The sequence below is a fragment of the Camelina sativa genome, chromosome 8 (genome assembly GCF_000633955.1).
Source record: "Camelina sativa cultivar DH55 chromosome 8, Cs, whole genome shotgun sequence".
Classification (NCBI taxonomy): Eukaryota; Viridiplantae; Streptophyta; class Magnoliopsida; order Brassicales; family Brassicaceae; genus Camelina; species Camelina sativa.
The window spans coordinates 13,110,415-13,129,025 of NC_025692.1; the positions used below are offsets into that span (position 1 = coordinate 13,110,415).

Here is an 18,611-nt window from a genome sequence, read left to right on the forward strand (position 1 = left end):
TCTAAACCATTTTCTAACATAAGTAACATAACCAATAATACAACTGAGACCCTAGATCATCCTCCTCCTCATCGTCATGATTTCACGCTACACATTAACTGCATCACAAACGCAATGAGATGCGTGAGTATTATCAGAAATACCCAGTGAGGCGATCCTTCCATCTACAAGCTATACACACAAGCAAATCAAGAGTACAACCACAGATAAAACTTAACAAACCAGCCATTAAATAGAACACTCAATAACACATTCACAATAGCCCTAGACATGACACAACTTTCCACAAAAACTCGTGCTGATCAGAAACCATACATGACCACGATCTTAGTTACAATCACCGATGATCCTAACTCACGTCTGAGAAAACATGTCTCACGAAACAGTCAATAACTCATCGAGTTTAAATCCATATCCACTTCTATAAAAAGGAGAATGACTATGAAAGGCTTGGGAATAACTCTACCAAATTTTGTTACTTTTGAAGATGATTTGATAAGTCGAAACTGTTTCCTCCCAAACCATAACGATTCTGCTCCTTTGCCTAACACACCAAAATCAAGCCTCCTCTTCCTCACACCTGTTATCTATAAACAAGCTCTCTTTTTTCTCTCTACAGGAACGACAACAACCACCAAAAGAGAGTACAGAGGCGTGAGTTATACAGAAATCTAGGGTTAGAATTTATCTAAACTGATACTAAACCAATTTTACCCAATTTCTGATATAAATTCTAATATTTCATTATTTTCCGAGACACGAGCGTTACAATTCTTCCCCTCTAACGATAGATTCGTCTGCGAATCTGAAACCAATACAGTCCTACTGACAAAACATTTCTACCGTCGCAATGATTCGCACCACAACGTGACCCAACGGTCCACAACACCTTGACCCCACTGGTCAACCCATCTTGACCCCACCAGTCAACACCATCTTGACTCCAATGGTCCACACAATCATGACCCCACCGGTTAACAAAGTCGAGACCCCACTGGTCAACACTAAACCTGGGATTGAACCACCATCAACCCCGACATCCACATTCAGTCATTATGCTTTTTTACATGTCCTAGACATTATTTGCTCCCAACTCATCCACTCTCAGGTCAAAACCTTGAGTTATACCGATCTCACTCTCGGATCACCGTCCTCGAGCCATATCGTCTCATGCTTGGGTCGTTACCCTCGATATCTCGGTACAAGGGGAACCACCATCCCCTTAAAAGAACCACCATCTCCTCTGCCACTCTCAGGGCCCACCACCCCTCAAGCTATTTGTATGCAAGGGAACCACCATCCCCTCAGAAGAACCACCATCTTCTTATAAGTTTTTCATAACCCACCGTCCCTAGAGCAAACAAGTCTTGACGTCTCTAAGCACTTCCCGACAAGAATTACCTCTCGTGGTCTGCGTAAAACATCATAATGCCATACTAACCCCCATATACTCCTTCCTGAATAACACCATGAATTCCACCAGGCCACACCGTAACGACCCCACCCCTCAAGAGGGTTTTCATACATTTTTCAAAAATAGCAAAACTCTAACTCCCATAAAACTTTCCGTTTTTAGAAATCTCGAGCTATTTCCTTTTCCACATAACACACAAGTCAAAAGTCCGTAAGATATCTTCATTTTAAATTCTCAAAACTTCATTCCTAAAACATCCACTTCCATGAATCACCATTAACGATATTTCCCGATACCAGCGTGATCCACCACTTTTCAATAGGCAACTGCACTTTCCACACATCAGCTAAAAAACACTACACAACTAACAACACACAAAACAACTTACTGTGGAATCTCATTGAAGGCTCGAAGAGAATGATTCTAGGACTCCATACTCACTTAAATTGACTAACTACTCATAATCAATTTCCATCATACAACCATTCACAACATCATGCACCAAGCAACAGGAAAATAATTCCACCAATTAAATTCCCTTAAACCATTCTAACACAAATCCACTTAACCGCCCTAAAACCGTAAGGGCTCTGATACAAAACTAAAATAACCCAACCCGTTTAAAAAAAAAAAAAATAATAATAATATAATAAATATCCCATAATATTTAATTACAAACCAACCAATAAACCAACAATAACCCAACATACACAACAAAAGACATATCAAACCAACTCCAATATATTAAAATACAATACCAATTAAAACTAATATATACCAGCAACCTAGCATGCTTTTAAACTAGGTTCCAACAAAAGTAACATAACCAATAATACAATTGAGACTCAAGATCATCCTCCTCTTCATCGCCATGATTCCACGCTACACATTACCTTCACCACAAACACAATGAGATGCTCAAGTATTACCAGAAATACCCAGTGAAGCGATCTGATGGGGTAATGACATGGTGTCGCTGTGACTTGAGCATGAACTAATTGATGAGTTCGTTCAGTTCACATGGTGACAAGGTGATGGAGATACACAACTACTACAGTATTCTCCACCGAATTGATGACCTTATGGCGAGGTTTAAACGCCATTGATGACTCTATAATGAGTATGAAGACCATTAAGATGATATGATGATTGTTCAATCTCATACGTGTTACCACGTATGAGCTTGCGGGAGGGTATTAGGCTCGGAGATTACGAGATCAACTTAAATGGAAAGTTAACATTTGTATAATATTCTCCTAATGCTAAATAAGTAGATTTACCATTATTGAATACGTAAAGAACTTGTTAGACAAGTTATATCTTTTGTGTAAATAAGTCTAAAGGCTAATGAATAAAATGAGAGAAACTATTTTACTTCTAAAGTTTCCTCCAAATCTATCATGGTATCAAAACCTTGATCGTATTTCCATGGATTATGTTCTTTTATTTTTTCGCATTCTAAAAAAAAAAATACTGATTTCATCTTATTTTCTTTGACCTTGTTTCCTTGGATCTATCTTTGTTGGAATATTCTTAATTTTTTATAGTTATAAGTTTGCTGTTTGCTTTGTTTTGTTTGGAATTTTGATTTTTTTTTTTAAAAGGAACGATTGTCTTATACTACAAAGGAGACGTTCATTGATTGATGATATTGATGTGGATTATGAGCATGGACGGTTGATGGTTCGTTCAATTTACTTATCTAATCTATCTCTTTCAGGTTTTTATGTGGTTATATCTAATACTATAAATACGATGTAACCACAAAGATGATGAACTCCAATAGATATATACATATCCGATGGGGTAATGACATGGTGTCGTTGTGACTTGAGCATGAACCAACTGATGAGTTAGTTCAGTTCCCATGGTGACAAGGTGATGGAGATACACAACTACTACAGTATTCTCCACCGAATTGATGACCTTATGGCGAGGTTTAAACTCCATTGATGACTCTATAGTGAGTATGAAGACCGTTAAGATGATATGATGATTGTTCAATCTCATACGTGTTACCATGTATGAGCTTGCAGGAGGGTATTAGGTTTGGAGATTAAGAGATCGACTTAAATAGAAAGTTAACATTTGTATAATATTCTCCTATTGCTATATAAGTATATTTACCATTATTGAATATGTAAAGAACCTGGTAGACAAGTTATATCTTTTGTATAAATAAGCGTAAAGGCTAATGAATAAAATGAGAGAAACTATTTTACTTCTAATGTTTTCTCTAAATCTATAAGTTATAGAGATGTAGGAAGAATAAAAAATTGCGTTAAAGATTGTGAAGCTCTTACCTGAAACTTGAATCTAGGCAAATAGAACAAAGTGGTCTCGTCGTGACTCGTATTTATAGTACTGTGTATGTTAATATCAAGGGCCATCAGGAAAACGAAAAAGGGAAAAAACAGTTAGTCGAGCGTGTAATTAAAATCTATTAGATTTAGATAAAAAAAATACACCGATATCACATTTTTTTCTTTTTTAAATACAGTATTATTATTTCACTTATCTAATAATAAAGACCGGATGATAAATACGGTAACTGATATTTTGTCTAACCATGATTTCTAATTATAACTAAAGGTTCTTCAAATGTTGTGGTCTTTAGATTTCAAAGATCGTTTCAAATATGTCTTGAAATGATAGTGTCAGCTCCATAAAGAAATGGCATCCAATCTCTTAACATTTATAACACAACTCTTTCAAGAAGAAGGAGTAAAAAATCTATATACAATGAATTAGTCTAGTTTTCTAACTCGGATGAACTAAATGTAGGATCATCATCATTGTAGGCGAGAAGTCACATTGATGAAGGTATCTTCAGGATAAGGAATCGTTAAGCCACCCATCGGATGATCGAATCCAAACTCTTCCTCAGATTTACTGAGCAAGGCTTGGAATGAAGGCTGGTTCAAGTATGAAATTGGCACCAAATATCTATTGTTCTGGCTCTCTCCAACGTACACTGCAAGAAAACCTTTTGGCACCACCGAGGCTGCTGTGGTGAAATAATTTCATTAATGGCTTTGGTGAGAAGTCTATTGCGTGCAAAGAAGATTTTAAGCGGCTCCACCAGAGCAGCCTCGGCGGCCCAAAAGGATTTCTTGCGGTGTACGTTGGAGAAAGCCAGAAGAAGAGATATTTGGTGCCAGTCTCATATACCTAAACCAGCCTTCATTTCAAGCTCTACTCAGTAAATCCGAGGAAGAGTTTGGATTCGATCATCCGATGGGTGGTTTAACGATTCCTTGTCCTGAAGATACCTTTATCACCATAACATCCAGGCTTCAATGATGATGATCCAACATAGTGTTCTTGGATTAGAGTTGTTCCTTGTAAATAGAGGATTTTTTTTTTTTTTTTTTTCTCTTTTTTCTTGAAAGAGTTGTTCTATTTTTTTTTTTTTAAGTGGTTGCACACAATTCATGTTAATACATGTTGGATCGATTATTGAGAAAGAAAGACAATTCCTTTATTATAAATGTATTAATATAACTGTTTTAAAATAAAATAAGTGAGGTTATTTAAATATATAATCCGGATCTATGGCTTATTTTAGCCACTTTCCCAATTGAAATATCTCATCATACAAAGAAAAAGATGATATTAATTTAACTGATCATGCAGTGCAAAGCAAGAAAAGTAAACCACGAAAACTTGAACAATAATCTTCGAAATTATCTTAGATGGAAAGTCTAATATATGCAAAGAAGATTATTGGACGTCTTGGTGGCGCCACAAGGATCCTTCTTGCATGTGTTTAAAATTGCACCTGAGATTTCTCTGTTCTGCTCATAAATTATTTTGTCCGAAGGTATTTATATAACAATCTCAAACTAGCTTTGGAGTTTTGTGTAGTGAGATCACTGACATTATAATCTTAAGATTGAGTTAAATTAGCAGAAAAAGAGAAACTTAATGAAGATATAACGCAAATACTCGAGGAACTGTCAACTAATAAGAATATTTGTGCATTGTATATAAAACAGCTGCTAAGATAAAGCATTTGTAGAAAACTTTCTGCAAATCGCATTAACACCATTGTTTCTCTCTCACACAAAAAATTGACATTCACATTTGAGTATTTTAACCTTTTTTACACAACTCTTTCTTTGAGGAAAAAGGTTGACCTATTTACACTGAATAAATTATATCTCCAACGCAAGCTAAAAAATGTTAGATCTATCTTCTTTTTGGATCATCTTCCCTGTTGTGCATAAGTTACAGAGATGAAGGTATCTTCAGGACAAGGGATCGTTAAGCCACCCATCGGATGATCAAACCCAAACACTTCCTCGGATTTACTGAGAAGAGCTTGAAATGAAGGCTGGTTCAAGTATGAGAGTGGCACCATATATCTCTTCTCTAGAATCAAGAAGAACAAGAACACACAATATCGAAACAAGAACAAGAACAAGACTTTGTTATGAATAACTCTCTTATTAACTTAAGGAAAACTAACTCAAAAACCTTAAGCTCTCAACCTTATAATCTCACACACAATGCCACAACTCGGCATTGACGTTTATATAGAGAAGCAAATATTCTTCCTAACATCCTTTTTAGGAAACATTACATAATTTAGATTCCTCCTAAATTTTTAGATATGTATATTTAGATATCTCCTAAATGTACTTAGCTTGATTCTCAAGCTATTCCAATCTTACTCCAACATTCTCCCCCTTAAGCTTGGAATTGTCTTCTCTCACATCTTGAACTCCAATGAAACTTCTCATTTCTTTAAACTTGATTCTTCCAAGTGACTTTGTTAAAATATTCGCCTTTTGTTCCGTTCCGGGAACATGTTCCACTTCTATATAACCATTCTCGACACATTCTCTAATGAAGTGGTACCTTCTATGTATGTGCTTGCTTCTACCATGAAACACTGGATTCTTTGTAAGAGCAATTGCTGATTTGTTATCCATTAGAAGTGTGACTCTCTCACTCAAGGATCCAGTAATCTCACTAAGCAAATCTTGAAGCCAAATTGCTTGTTTTGCAGCTTCGGCAGCTGTCATGAACTCGGCCTCGCATGAGGACATCGTCACCGTATCTTGTTTGTGTGTACTCCAAGTGATCGGACTGTTGCCGAGATAAAATATATGACCAGCCGTACTTTTACCAATTTCTTTGTCAACATTGTAGCTACTGTCGCTATAACCAATCAACTGAGTTTTGTTATCACGAGTGAACATAAGACCAAGTGCGGTGGTGCCTCGCAGATACCGAATGACTTGCTTGAGAGCTACTCTATGGGATTCTTTTGGCTCATGCATATATCTGCTCAGCACTCCAACAAAATAAGACAGGTCTGGGCATGTGTGTAGCAGGTATCGAAGACAACCAATGTTTCTTCTGAACTTTTTCTCATCGATTCCTTTCTCCTTCTGAGATTTGGACAATTGTAGGTTCATTTCCATAGGGGCATGAACCGAATTGCAGTCGTCCATTCCTGTTTCTACTAGTATTCTCTTTGCATATCTCTCTTGTTTTAGACTGATGCCTCTTTCATGTTGGTACACTTCGATTCCAAGGTAATAAGTCAGTAACCCAAGATCACTCATATCGAATTTGGTTGCCATCTCCCTTTTAAACTCAAATATGGACTCCAAAGATGAACCTGTAACAAGTAAATCATCCACATACACAGCAACTATAAGTAGAAAACCTTTCTTTTCCTTGTGATATAGCGACGGTTCCTTTGAACACCTGAGAAACTTCAATTCCTTGAGAATCTTATTGAGCTTTTCATTCCATGCTCTAGGAGCTTGTTTTAAGCCATAGAGAGCTTTATTCAGCTTGTACACCTTATCTTCACTCCCTAAGGTTACAAATCCTTCTGGTTGGGTGACGTAAACTTCTTCTTTCAATTCGTCGTGGAGGAACGCAGCTTTGACATCAAGATGATGTATCTTCCAATCGTTTGAAGCCGCTAGAGCAATTATAAAACATATCGTTTCAATGCGTGCCACTGGAGCAAACACCTCATCGAAATCAATGCCATATCTTTGTACATACCCTTTCGCCACTAACCGTGCTTTGTACTTGCTAACACTACCATCCGAGTTTCGTTTAATTTTGAACACCCACTTCAAGCCGATTGGTTTGACACCAATAGGTCGATCAACAAGATTCCAGGTTTTGTTCTTCTCTATCGACGCAAGTTCCTCTTTGCATGCCTCTATCCATACCTTCTTGTCTTTTGCTTCTTGAAAATCCCAAGGCTCTTCATTCATCACCATTAACATCTGTTCACACTCTGTTTCTGCGATAAGAACATAATCATTCAGATAAGCTGGAGTTTGTCTTGGTCTCGTTGATCTTCTTAATTGTGGGGGTGATTTTTCCAGTTCATCATTATCATCTTCATCGCTCACAACTTCAATATCGCTTTTCTCCTTTTCCGATGTGTTGTTTTCTTCAGCTACTGCAACGTCTCTGTTCATAGCTCGAGTGACGTCCGAAGACTGTTCATCCGTTCCAGCCCGTGTTTCAAGTTCTCTTATACCATTATTGCCAAATTCTGAGATATCAATAATAAATGTTCCTGAGTTTGGATGAGATTCTTTTCCTGCATTTTTCCAGCTCCAACTCTTACTCTCATCAAATATCACATCTCTACTCACAAATATCTTCTTGGTCGTAGGGTCAAGAAGGCGATATGCTTTCGAACCAGGCTTGGTTCCAAGGTGTACCAATAACCTTGATCTATCATCAAGTTTTTTCCTTCCAACAGCTTCTGTTCTTGCATAGCAAACACATCCGAACACTCTAAGATGACCAATGTTTGGTTTCTTCCCTTTAAACACCTCATAAGGAGTCGTTTCAATCAACGATCTGGTTGCAATCCTATTGATCAAATAAGTAGCATGAATCACAGCCTCTCCCCATAAAACATTCGGTATGTTCATATGCTTTAGAATACTTCTTGTCATTTCTAGAAGCGTTCGATTACGTCTTTCGACGACTCCGTTTTGCTGTGGTGAATACGGTGCAGTCAAGTGTCGTCGGATGCCAAACTTATCACAGTACGTTTGAAATTCGTTAGAGACAAATTCTCCACCACTATCAGTTCGAAATGTCTTGATGATAGCCTTTGTTTCTTGTTCCACAAGGTTCTTGAAAATCTTGAACCTTTCAAGTGCCTCACTTTTTCTTTTAACAGAATCGTCCACGCATAACGAGAATGGTCGTCTATAAGCATAAATACATACCGTTTTTGAGCTGGTGTGGAGGGTGTGATCGGTCCACACAAATCTCCGTGAATCAGCTCAAGAGGTTTTGTGGCTCGTTACATAGTTGCTTGTGGGAAGGGCTGTCTTGTTTGTTTTCCCAATAGACATGACACACACTTTTCTCTCTCAATCGCGATACTTGGTATACCAGTTACTAGTTCTTTGGTGATCATCATCTTCATCGTATCCACATTAACATGACCCAAGCGTGCATGCCACTTGGTCGACTCGGTTGATGTCGTTAACTGCAAACACCGTATGTTTTCCACTTCCAAACAAACCTTGTACAGTCGATTTTTTTACCTGCTTGTCTTCACCAGTAGTTGGCATGTTCGATCATAGAGCATAAGTAGATCATCCTTCATTCTTATTTCACACCCTGCTTTGGTGGCCTGACCAAGGCTTATAATGTTGCTCTTCAACTCCAGAATGTAATATACATTATGTAAAGCCTTAAGAGCCTTTCTTTCACCGTTTAGAACCACAAAACGAATGGAGCCTTTACCTTTGATATCAATGCGAGAATCATCTCCAAATCTCACCTTTCCCGTAACTGTTTCATCAAGATCATAGAAGAACAAACGATTGCCGCTCATATGATTACTTGCACCATTATCAAGATACCATACGTTTGTTGTGTCTAGATTCGTTTCAAACGTTTTTGGTTTCACCTTCTTCTCATTGAGAAACACCACTTCATGCATCATCAATTCATCAGCTTCATGTGTCTCTTCTTCATTCTTCTCAATAGTTTCTTGAAGCTTAAGCAATCTGTCGGGACAATCTGATGCATAATGTCCGACCTTATCACATCAATAACAGGTAATCTTCAATTTACTGAGTTAAGAACCTCTGCCACCACCGTAGTTACCTTGATGATAAGAACCTCTACCACCACCGTAGTTTCCTTGATGATACGCATCAGTGTTAGCGTACATTAATTTGTTCCATAACGTCCTCGTCCACCACCGTATCACATCGACCTTATCATGATCTTGTTGGTATGGGACGTTTGGATAACTCCCATAACGTCCTCGTCCTCTTCCTCTCCAGTTTGATCGACCACCCCGGCCACGTCTACCGCCGTGATTAGGACCTCTGCCACCACCATAGTTACCTTGATGATAAGAACCTCTACCACCACCGTAGTTTCCTTGATGATACGCATCAGTGTTAGCGTACATTAATTTGTCCCGATCCTCATGTTGCTCCTCCTCTTCTTCACGAATTCTTTCTTCATATGCTTTTAGTCTTCCCACAATATCCTCAAAACTAGTTGTGTTAAGATCAAGGACTTGTTCAAGAGATGCAACCATGTGGATGTATTTCCTTCGTGGCAAGATTTTCAAGAATTTCTTGACAAGTTTTGATTCGTCAATGGCTTCTCCAAGAGACGCTGATTTGGATGATATTTCTGAGAGATGTCCTACAAACACATCAATTGTATTCGTGTCTTTCATCTTAAGTCGATCAAACTCCGCCATCAAGGTTTGTAGTCTAGCTTCCTTCACTCTTTCGGCTCCAACATGCCTAGCCTTGATTGCATCCCAAATCGCTTTTGACGTCTCAAGATCTCCAACTTGGAGAATCAAAGCTTCTGGGATAGATTGGAACAATAACGCAATTGCCAAATTTTTCTTATCTTTGTTGTTGACTCCATCTTCGATAGTTTCCCATACCTTGTTCACCTTGAGTGTAATTTTCATTCGCATGGACCAGACGGTATAATTAGAGGAGTTTAGCATCATACATTTAATAGAGGATGGTTTGTTAATAGAGGATGGTTCGATCTCCTTAACTTCAGACTCGACATCTTCCTTCTTCGTGTCACTCATGATATCTTAACAAAACCGTGAAGCTCTGATACCAAATCCAGAATCAAGAAGAACAAGAACACACAATATAGAAACAAGAACAAGAACAAGACTTTGTTATGAATAACTCTCTTATTAACTTAAGGAAAACTAACTCAAAAACCTTAAGCTCTCAACCTTATAATCTCACACACAATGCCACAACTCGGCATTGACGTTTATATTGAGAAGAAGCAAATATTCTTCCTAACATCCTTTTTAGGAAACATTACATAATTTAGATTCCTCCTAAATCTTTAGATATGTATATTTAGATATCTCCTAAATATACTTAGCTTGATTCTCAAGCTATTCCAAGCTTACTCCAACATCTTCTTCTGGACCTGGTCATCGCCAACATAAACTGCAAGAAACCCTTTTGGTGTTGTAGCTGTTACAGAGCGGCTCAGAATCTTCTTTGCGCCCAAGAAACCTCTCATAAAGGCCATTAATAATCTCTGCAAGTGTAAACTGAAGATGGATTAACGATAACAAGTTGAATGCTCATATTCAAGCCTTGGGTACTACTTGGTGATGTACGTGAAGAGTTGGTTCTGTTTCCGGATGTATAAATAGATCAATGAAGAAGTTAAAACCACCTGACAACCTGTGGTCTACAAGCGTGGGACATACAAGAACAGAGTTTCACATGGTTTTTTTTCAAGATAGATAGAGAGATAGATGAGTACAAATGCAGCCTACGGATTTTCATTCCTGGACAGCTTTGATAACTTGGGCAAAAAGTTCCTCTGTTAGATCCCCAACTCTCCTCAGAAAAATTTTAGCTCACGCTATCGTTATGGGATATGGAAACAAAGGAACAATCTGCTTTATAACCAGCAAGTCTTTCTTCGACCGTGTTCAGGGAAGTTGATGATCTAATTCGCAACTCAATCACAGCAAGAAGAAATCTCAGGATGTTGGCCAAGTTGATGCAACTTTGGTTATAAGGAGGATTTCACTTATTCTCATTTGTTTATGCCTTCTTGTTTTTTTATTTTGTGTTTTTGGAAAGGTAGTTATAAAGTATAGGTCTAAACTTTAGGTAAAGCCTCAACATTTTCGGTCCTTGATGATACTTACAAGTTTCATTAAAAAAAGTGTGAAAATGGACTTAAATGATCAATTAACGATGAAGTCCAATATAGGCCCAACAACAACATTAAATCCAGATCGTATTACTCGCGTCGCGACTTTAGGGTTTTTAACATATTGATCGCAGTTTCTGCCTCCTTGATGAATCTCCTTGTTTGATTTCTTCGTACTCTTTCTTTGCACCCCTTTTTTTTAGTTTTGATATCGTTGATCATGATTAGCTCTTTGGTTCCAGTATTGGCATGGTTCAAGAATTTACATATACCTTCTTCATATTTTTATTATGTACCAATGAGCCTCGTTACGGTTGGTTCAGAATTATACGGACTCTGTCAACGCAATTATCCGTCCTCCAACATGTTGGTCCGTAACGATTTGGAACTTGTTTGGCGTAAATCCCCCAACATGACTGTAGCTCGAACGAAGGCCCGGGGGTGCTGATGAATCCGCGAATTGGGGTGAGGTTTTCGACATTAAGACTCAGACTTGGGAACCTTTACCTGACCCTGGCTCTGAGCTCCGCTTTTCTTCTATTAGAAAAATAGAAAATATCCAAGGAAAACTTTACGTTAGAAGCAACCAGGAGAAAGACTCTGTTTACGACCCAAAAGAAGATAAATGGGATGTTGCAAAAAAATCACCCGTGAATTGTTGCATAGATTTTGTATGGTATTATTGTGATAAACAAAGCTGCTGGTGGTGGGACAAAAAAGAAAAAAAACTGAGAGTTGTCAGAGGTTTAGATATGTTGAACAAGAATCTTCGCTGTGGTATGATTGAAGTAGCTAACTATAATGGGAAACTCTTAATCTTATGGGACCAGTTAGTGCATCATGGTCGTTTTAAAAAAAAAGATATTTGGTGTGCGGTGATTGCGCTTGAGAAACGTGATATCGGTGGCCCTACTGCGGAAGTTTGGGGTAACATTGAGTCGGCTAATGTCGTGCTTACCGTTCCGAGCTCATACGTTTTCATGTATACTCTACTAAATGGGGTTTAATTAAACATAATCATGTTTTTTTTTTAATTCTTTGGTGCTTTGTTGCTTTTATTCTTAAATTAAATTGTTGGCAACATCACATGGTATTAAGATTGTCAACATCATGGTATTTAAATTAAATTAATTTTTTTTTTCTATAAAAACAATCTTAATACCACTCGATCGACTATAAGTTGATAGCAAGTTTTATATCAACTTATAGTCGATCGAGTGGTATTAAGATTGTTTTTATAGAAAAAAAAAAAAGATTGTTTTAATAGATGCATTTGGAGTGATATATGTACATGAAGTGAATAAGTAAGTCAGATGTTTCATAGCTTTCACATTCCCGTTCTTATATTACTAAAAAAGCATATAAGATCTGAATTGTCAAGTTTAAAAAAAAAAAAAAATCAGTTTACACAGCAACTCAGTACTAGATTTTAACCCGCAGTACACCGCGTGCATATAATTTTTATTACTATTTATATTTATATTATATTTGTTTGTTAAATATTAGATGTTTTCCATAGAGGAATAACTAAATTTTCCGACCGTTTGTGCGGCTAAATGCATAACCGGCCCTTGACACATGCAGATGAAGCACATACTTGTGGCCTCCAAATAAGATAGTGAATATTCGACCCTTTTTTTCTAAAAACTTCATTACTTCTATTGGTAAAAATGTAGGATATTAGTACCAAAGGTCAATGGTTCAAATATTTTCAATTATTCTTTGTGTTTTTCAAGTTTTTTTTAAAAACTATTAATGTATAATTGGCCCCACCAAAAAAATGGGCTTGTGCCCTTAATATTTTCAGAGAATGCTCTGACTAAATGTTTATATTAATTTTTTAACCCGCAATACTTCAGATCTATTTGTTTGTTATATTTAGTTTGTTTTCTTTAGTGTTTGAGATTCTATTTTGATTGTTAATTATTATAACAGAAAATAAGGGATCTAAATACATAGTAAGTCATTTATAAACTATGATTAACTCACGTTTTTCCTAATGATTTAATTATTTTACACACTTTAGTTAAATCAACTTAATTTTTATATGTCAAATATTCTAATATTAATAGTGTTGACAAATAATAAAATGAGGATTTAACTCGTGTTAGCACAAATTTAATGATATTTAATTAATTTCAACATGTTCTTTTTATAACTAATCTACTATATAACCATATTATATAATATTTTTTTTTAAAACTAATTTTACATATTTGTAATATTTTAAAATTTTATTAAGTTTATATATTAATTATAATATTTAAATAAATGTGAATCGAATTTTTTTTACATTAAGAATTAAAGCTCACAGGTTTTGAAAAACAAAATAGGAATCAAATTGATGTTCTTGTTTGCAAAGGATTCATAGATAGAATATCTTTAAACACAATAGAAAATGTGATTAAATATATCATAGTTTATGTTTCCATATTTATTCTACTGTATTTTTTTAGTTGGAATGATATGTAAAATATTTAGGAAACAAAATCTGAAGTAATATTGTTTTTGGAAACTTTTTAATGGTTAATGTATTAAATAAATTTTTAAATAAGCAAAACTAAAAAGGCATAACACAAAATGTACTTCAAAAATGTTAATATATATATATATATATATATACATGCTTGTTTAATTGAATTTTTGTGCTAGTGGTTGCCGTTTTCATGAATATAATAAAAAAAATTAATGTGTTACCATTATAAATACGACTTCGTCGCCTCTTAGTTTCGTTTCCCATATATCTTCTCGTCGACGATTTAGGGTTTCGAACGCTCAGATCGCAGTTTCAGTCTCCTTGACGAATCTTCTCGTTTGATTTTTTTTCTTTCCTTGAATCCCTTCATCGTGATTCGTTGCCTTATTCGTGGTGTTAAGAGTGATTCGGGAAACGTGTTCGTTTGAGACACCGATGGCTCCACACGTCTAGGGTTTTTCTTGCTTAGATAAATCAGACAAAACAGAAGACTCGGTGTTGTTCTTATTCCCTTTAGTTAGATAATGATTTCTACGATGCATTCAGAAGAAAAATCATGGAGATCCTCCAAGAGACATCTCGAAGACCGAATCCAATACTGTGAAGAAGAAAGGAAAAGATTGAGAAAGACAAGTTTCCGTGACCAGAACGTAAGTAGCATCCCTCAAGGTTGGTTAGATTGTCCGCGTTTTGGTCAAGAAATAGGATTCATCATTCCTTCAAAAGTTCCTCTCAGTGAATCATACAACGGCTGTGTTCCTCGGGACAAAAGATACACTTTAAAGCGGTGGTTAACTAGTGAAACGAAGAAGATTGGTCTGGTGATTGATCTCACAAATACAACTCGTTACTATCATCCCAAATCGTTAGGACATGTCGAGTATGTTAAGATTAGTTGCAGCGGTCGTGATGCTGTGCCGGATAATGTGTCTGTCAACACATTCGTCAACGAGATTAATCAGTTCAAGGAAGCCAAATCCTCAGAGGAATATGTTCTTGTCCATTGTACACACGGGTATAATCGTACAGGGTTTATGATTGTTCATTACCTTAAGCGGTCTACACCGATGATGAGTGTTACACAAGCCCTGAAAACGTTTTCCGATGCTCGCCCGCCTGGGATCTACAAAGCAGATTACATTGATGCTCTATACAGATTTTATCACGAAGTTAAGCCTGGGAGTGTTATTTGTCCAGAAACTCCTGAATGGAAGAGATTTGAAGGTGGTGTTAGAGACGACGATGATGATGCTCTGTCTTACCCTTACCCTGCAGTGCAAGGAAACAATCAGGAGGAGAATGTGATGGAGTTGTCTAATGATGACATTCTAGGGGATGACATACAGTATATTCAAGAGGTTTCCTACCAGAAATTAATTAAAGAGATGCTGAAATTGGAAGGTTTTAAGAAGTTCCCTGGCTCGCACCCTGTGTCGTTAGGCAGGGAGGCCTTGCAACTATTGAGGCAGAAGTACTATTACGCGACATGGAAGGCGGATGGAACGCGGTACATGATGCTCTTGACTAGTGGTGGATGTTATCTAGTAGACAGGATGTTCAGATTTAGACGGGTGCAAATGCGATTCCCTCGTAGGCACGACCCAAGTGATGTGCATCATGAAACACTGCTTGATGGAGAGATGGTTGTAGATACAATTGACGATGGATCAGGAAGGGAGTGACAGGCGAGGAGGTACCTCGTGTATGATTTGGTAGCGCCAACGGGGAATCAGTGGCGGCGCGGCCTTTCAGTGAGAGATGGGATATTCTTAATAGAGAGGTGATCAAACCGCGTAACGATGAGAAAAAGATGGCGAATCATTGGTATAGATACGAGATGGAGCCTTTTGGGGTACGGATCAAGGCTTTTTGTGTACTCTCTGCTGTGAAGAAGAAGGTTTTCCAGGAGTTGATTCCATTGCTTCCACATAAATCAGACGGTGTAATATTTCAAGGGTGGGACGATCCTTATGTTTTCGGAGAGGACAAGGGTCTACTGAAATGGAAGTTTGTGGAAACACTTGATTTTCTTTTTGACATGGACAATTATGGTCGTCCGATGCTCTTCTTGCAAGAACATGGGAAGTTGAAGCTAATGAAAGACGATTTAATTGAATTTAGAGGTGATGGTTGGGACAATAACCTGGCCAGTTACTGTGGGAAGATTGTAGAGTGTTCATGGGATAAGCACAAGAAAGTATGGGTTTGTTTGAGGATCAGAGTTGATAAATCTGAACCAAACAGTATGCGAACTGCTTGTAGTGTGAAAAAGTGCATTAAGGATGACATCACAGAGAAGGTTTTGCTCAAGGAGATCGACGAGATTATCCGTCTTCCAATGTATGTTGAGGGCATACTAAGGGATACACAAGAAGCTGCTGAACGCCGTAAGCATGGAAAACCGTAAATTCTAAGGAGTGGTTAAGAGCTGGAGAAACCATTTCTGTTTCAATTTGTGAATACAGTAGTAGTCAAATAACAAATAAATAATTTGGTTTTGTTATGTAACAGTAAACAAAGTTCTCTTCAGTTTAAACTTTAAAGGAAGTTATTTGAAATTCGAGTTCGATTTTTTCGGCTATCTACTACGTGTGCTATAATGGCTCATTCTTTAACACTGAAGAAACAGTGTTTGCGTCTTGTGGGACAGAAGATCGTTTGCTTGCGATCAAATTTTCAGGCTTCTTAACACGGAAGAGATGAGCTGGAGTTTGGCCGGAACTTTTTGCTTGTACTCTTTCTCTACTGCAGCTGCAGCCAGAGAATGAAGCTCTGGGGCTGCCGTGGCGTCTTTGTCCTCTTTGTTCCTGCCTTTTGAGAGCTGCGCAATGGCAGATGCACACTGAAGGAGGAAACGCGGCTTTCGTCAATTCGTCAATTATATATCAGTTGAAAATAGAGAAGATCTGTAAAAAGTACCATAGAAGAGGAGAAAGAGACTTTACCAAGCAGATTCCTAGAAGAGCTCTGGTGTTTTTGCCGCCTGTTAAATCTATGGTGGCTGCATAATATTTTCTTGCTGAGATAAGGTTTTCTATTCCACCAATTGTGTAGAGAACCTGATTATGAGTTTCATAGAACACAAAGGAAACAATGTAATGAACAACAAATACTAAACTCAAAATTTGATCAAATGTGGTATGTTTGACGAAGTTAAAACTTCTTACATCAGCATATGCTAGGTGGTACAGTGGAACAATAGGCTGAGATAGTATGAGCTCTTCGTAGCAGAAAGCTGCTTGTTTGTACCTGTAACCGAGACACAAACCACAAATTGGGTGGGAACCAACGCCATAAGACAGTCTGATGTTACTAGATAGATACTAATTCATTTCTGCAACATAACCTGGAGGGACGAAAGAGGATAGAAAAAAATATTTACATTTGCAAGGACAGATAAAGCTCTGCAAGTTCTCTCCATGCATCGTGATCAGCCATAAATCTACACAACAAAAACGATTAAGTGATATCATGATCTGGTGGCTCTCTTTTTTTATGGTAATTGGGATAAGTAAGCACTCACAGTTCAAGATATTTGTTAAGAAGCTCAATGGCTATGGAAGGTTTTCCTAGTGCCTTGGATATAGCCACTCTTCGTTTGTGTATAGCCTGTATAAGACCTTTTAATTTCCACTTACAAAACTATACATTTAGAAGAAAATTTTGAATGGTTAAAAGGTACGAAGACTTACTTGGTCGAGTGGATTATCTTCCAAAAGGCTTGAATATGCTTCCTCAGCTTCTCCCCATAATTTCTTTGCTTCAAGCAGTAACGCCTCCAGCCTGCCTATCATTCCAAAATGAGACTCAGACTTGGATCAATGTAGACTACACTCAAAAGAATCTCCATTTCAAAATAACTAGATACTGTATGCTACAAATAAACCAACAATGGCCAAGTAGTTGAAAACTAGTCAGCTTAAACAAGAAGGTGAACACTTAACACAACTGACTTAATTAGAGAACTTCAGATTTGATCAATTCTGCTTAATCCAGACAATGTTTGCATTCTTTGTTCATAGAACTAGTTATCTAATACATGAATCGAATGTTCTAGAAAGCAAATAAAGCAGAGACGAGCACAAGCCGACGATATTCTTCAATTTATCATTGCTGGTAAATTTACTTACCAACCCTTTTGCTCCCTGGAAATTTTTTCTGCAAAACCTTAATGCATTTCTGCGAACAAAAAAAAATCCAAAGGTGGACTCGTTTTTAGATATCAACATCGATTTCTCAAAATCTGAGAGAAGTGTGAGATAAGGAACGAAACTGATGAGATAACTTGGGGAAAATTGAAGGGTTTGCTTCTCAATCCCTCATTCTTTTGGGAACAAATTATACCACGTTTAACTCCTATCACAATGCATCCATAGAAATATATAACGTATAAATGCTACAGCTTCAGTATTTGATCTTGACATAAGATGATCCACTATACTATACACACCTGTGCAACATCAAGACATTGACAATCCATAGCTGCAATTGCCACCTGCTCATTTCGAGTCCATTCTGTATCCCAAAAAAAAA

General features: G+C 37.2%; 1 protein-coding gene and 2 pseudogenes across 1 annotated transcript in view; 2 read left to right on the forward strand and 1 right to left on the reverse strand.

Annotated features, from left to right (window-relative positions):
* Positions 11,274–12,609, forward strand: LOC109125931 (annotated as a pseudogene).
* On the forward strand, positions 14,603–16,485 carry LOC104709498 (annotated as a pseudogene).
* The window catches only part of LOC104707102 (ER membrane protein complex subunit 2-like), a 3,307-nt gene continuing 1,257 nt past the window's right edge, over positions 16,562–18,611 (reverse strand). The window contains exons 2-9 of the mRNA XM_010423382.2: positions 18,529–18,593; positions 18,209–18,257; positions 17,771–17,865; positions 17,602–17,687; positions 17,461–17,520; positions 17,246–17,327; positions 17,024–17,137; positions 16,562–16,920 (exon numbers count right to left, since the gene is read on the reverse strand). Coding sequence (XP_010421684.1) covers positions 16,747–16,920; positions 17,024–17,137; positions 17,246–17,327; positions 17,461–17,520; positions 17,602–17,687; positions 17,771–17,865; positions 18,209–18,257; positions 18,529–18,593 — 725 coding nt within the window. The 3' untranslated portion in view covers positions 16,562–16,746. The remainder of the gene's footprint in view (positions 16,921–17,023; positions 17,138–17,245; positions 17,328–17,460; positions 17,521–17,601; positions 17,688–17,770; positions 17,866–18,208; positions 18,258–18,528; positions 18,594–18,611) is intronic.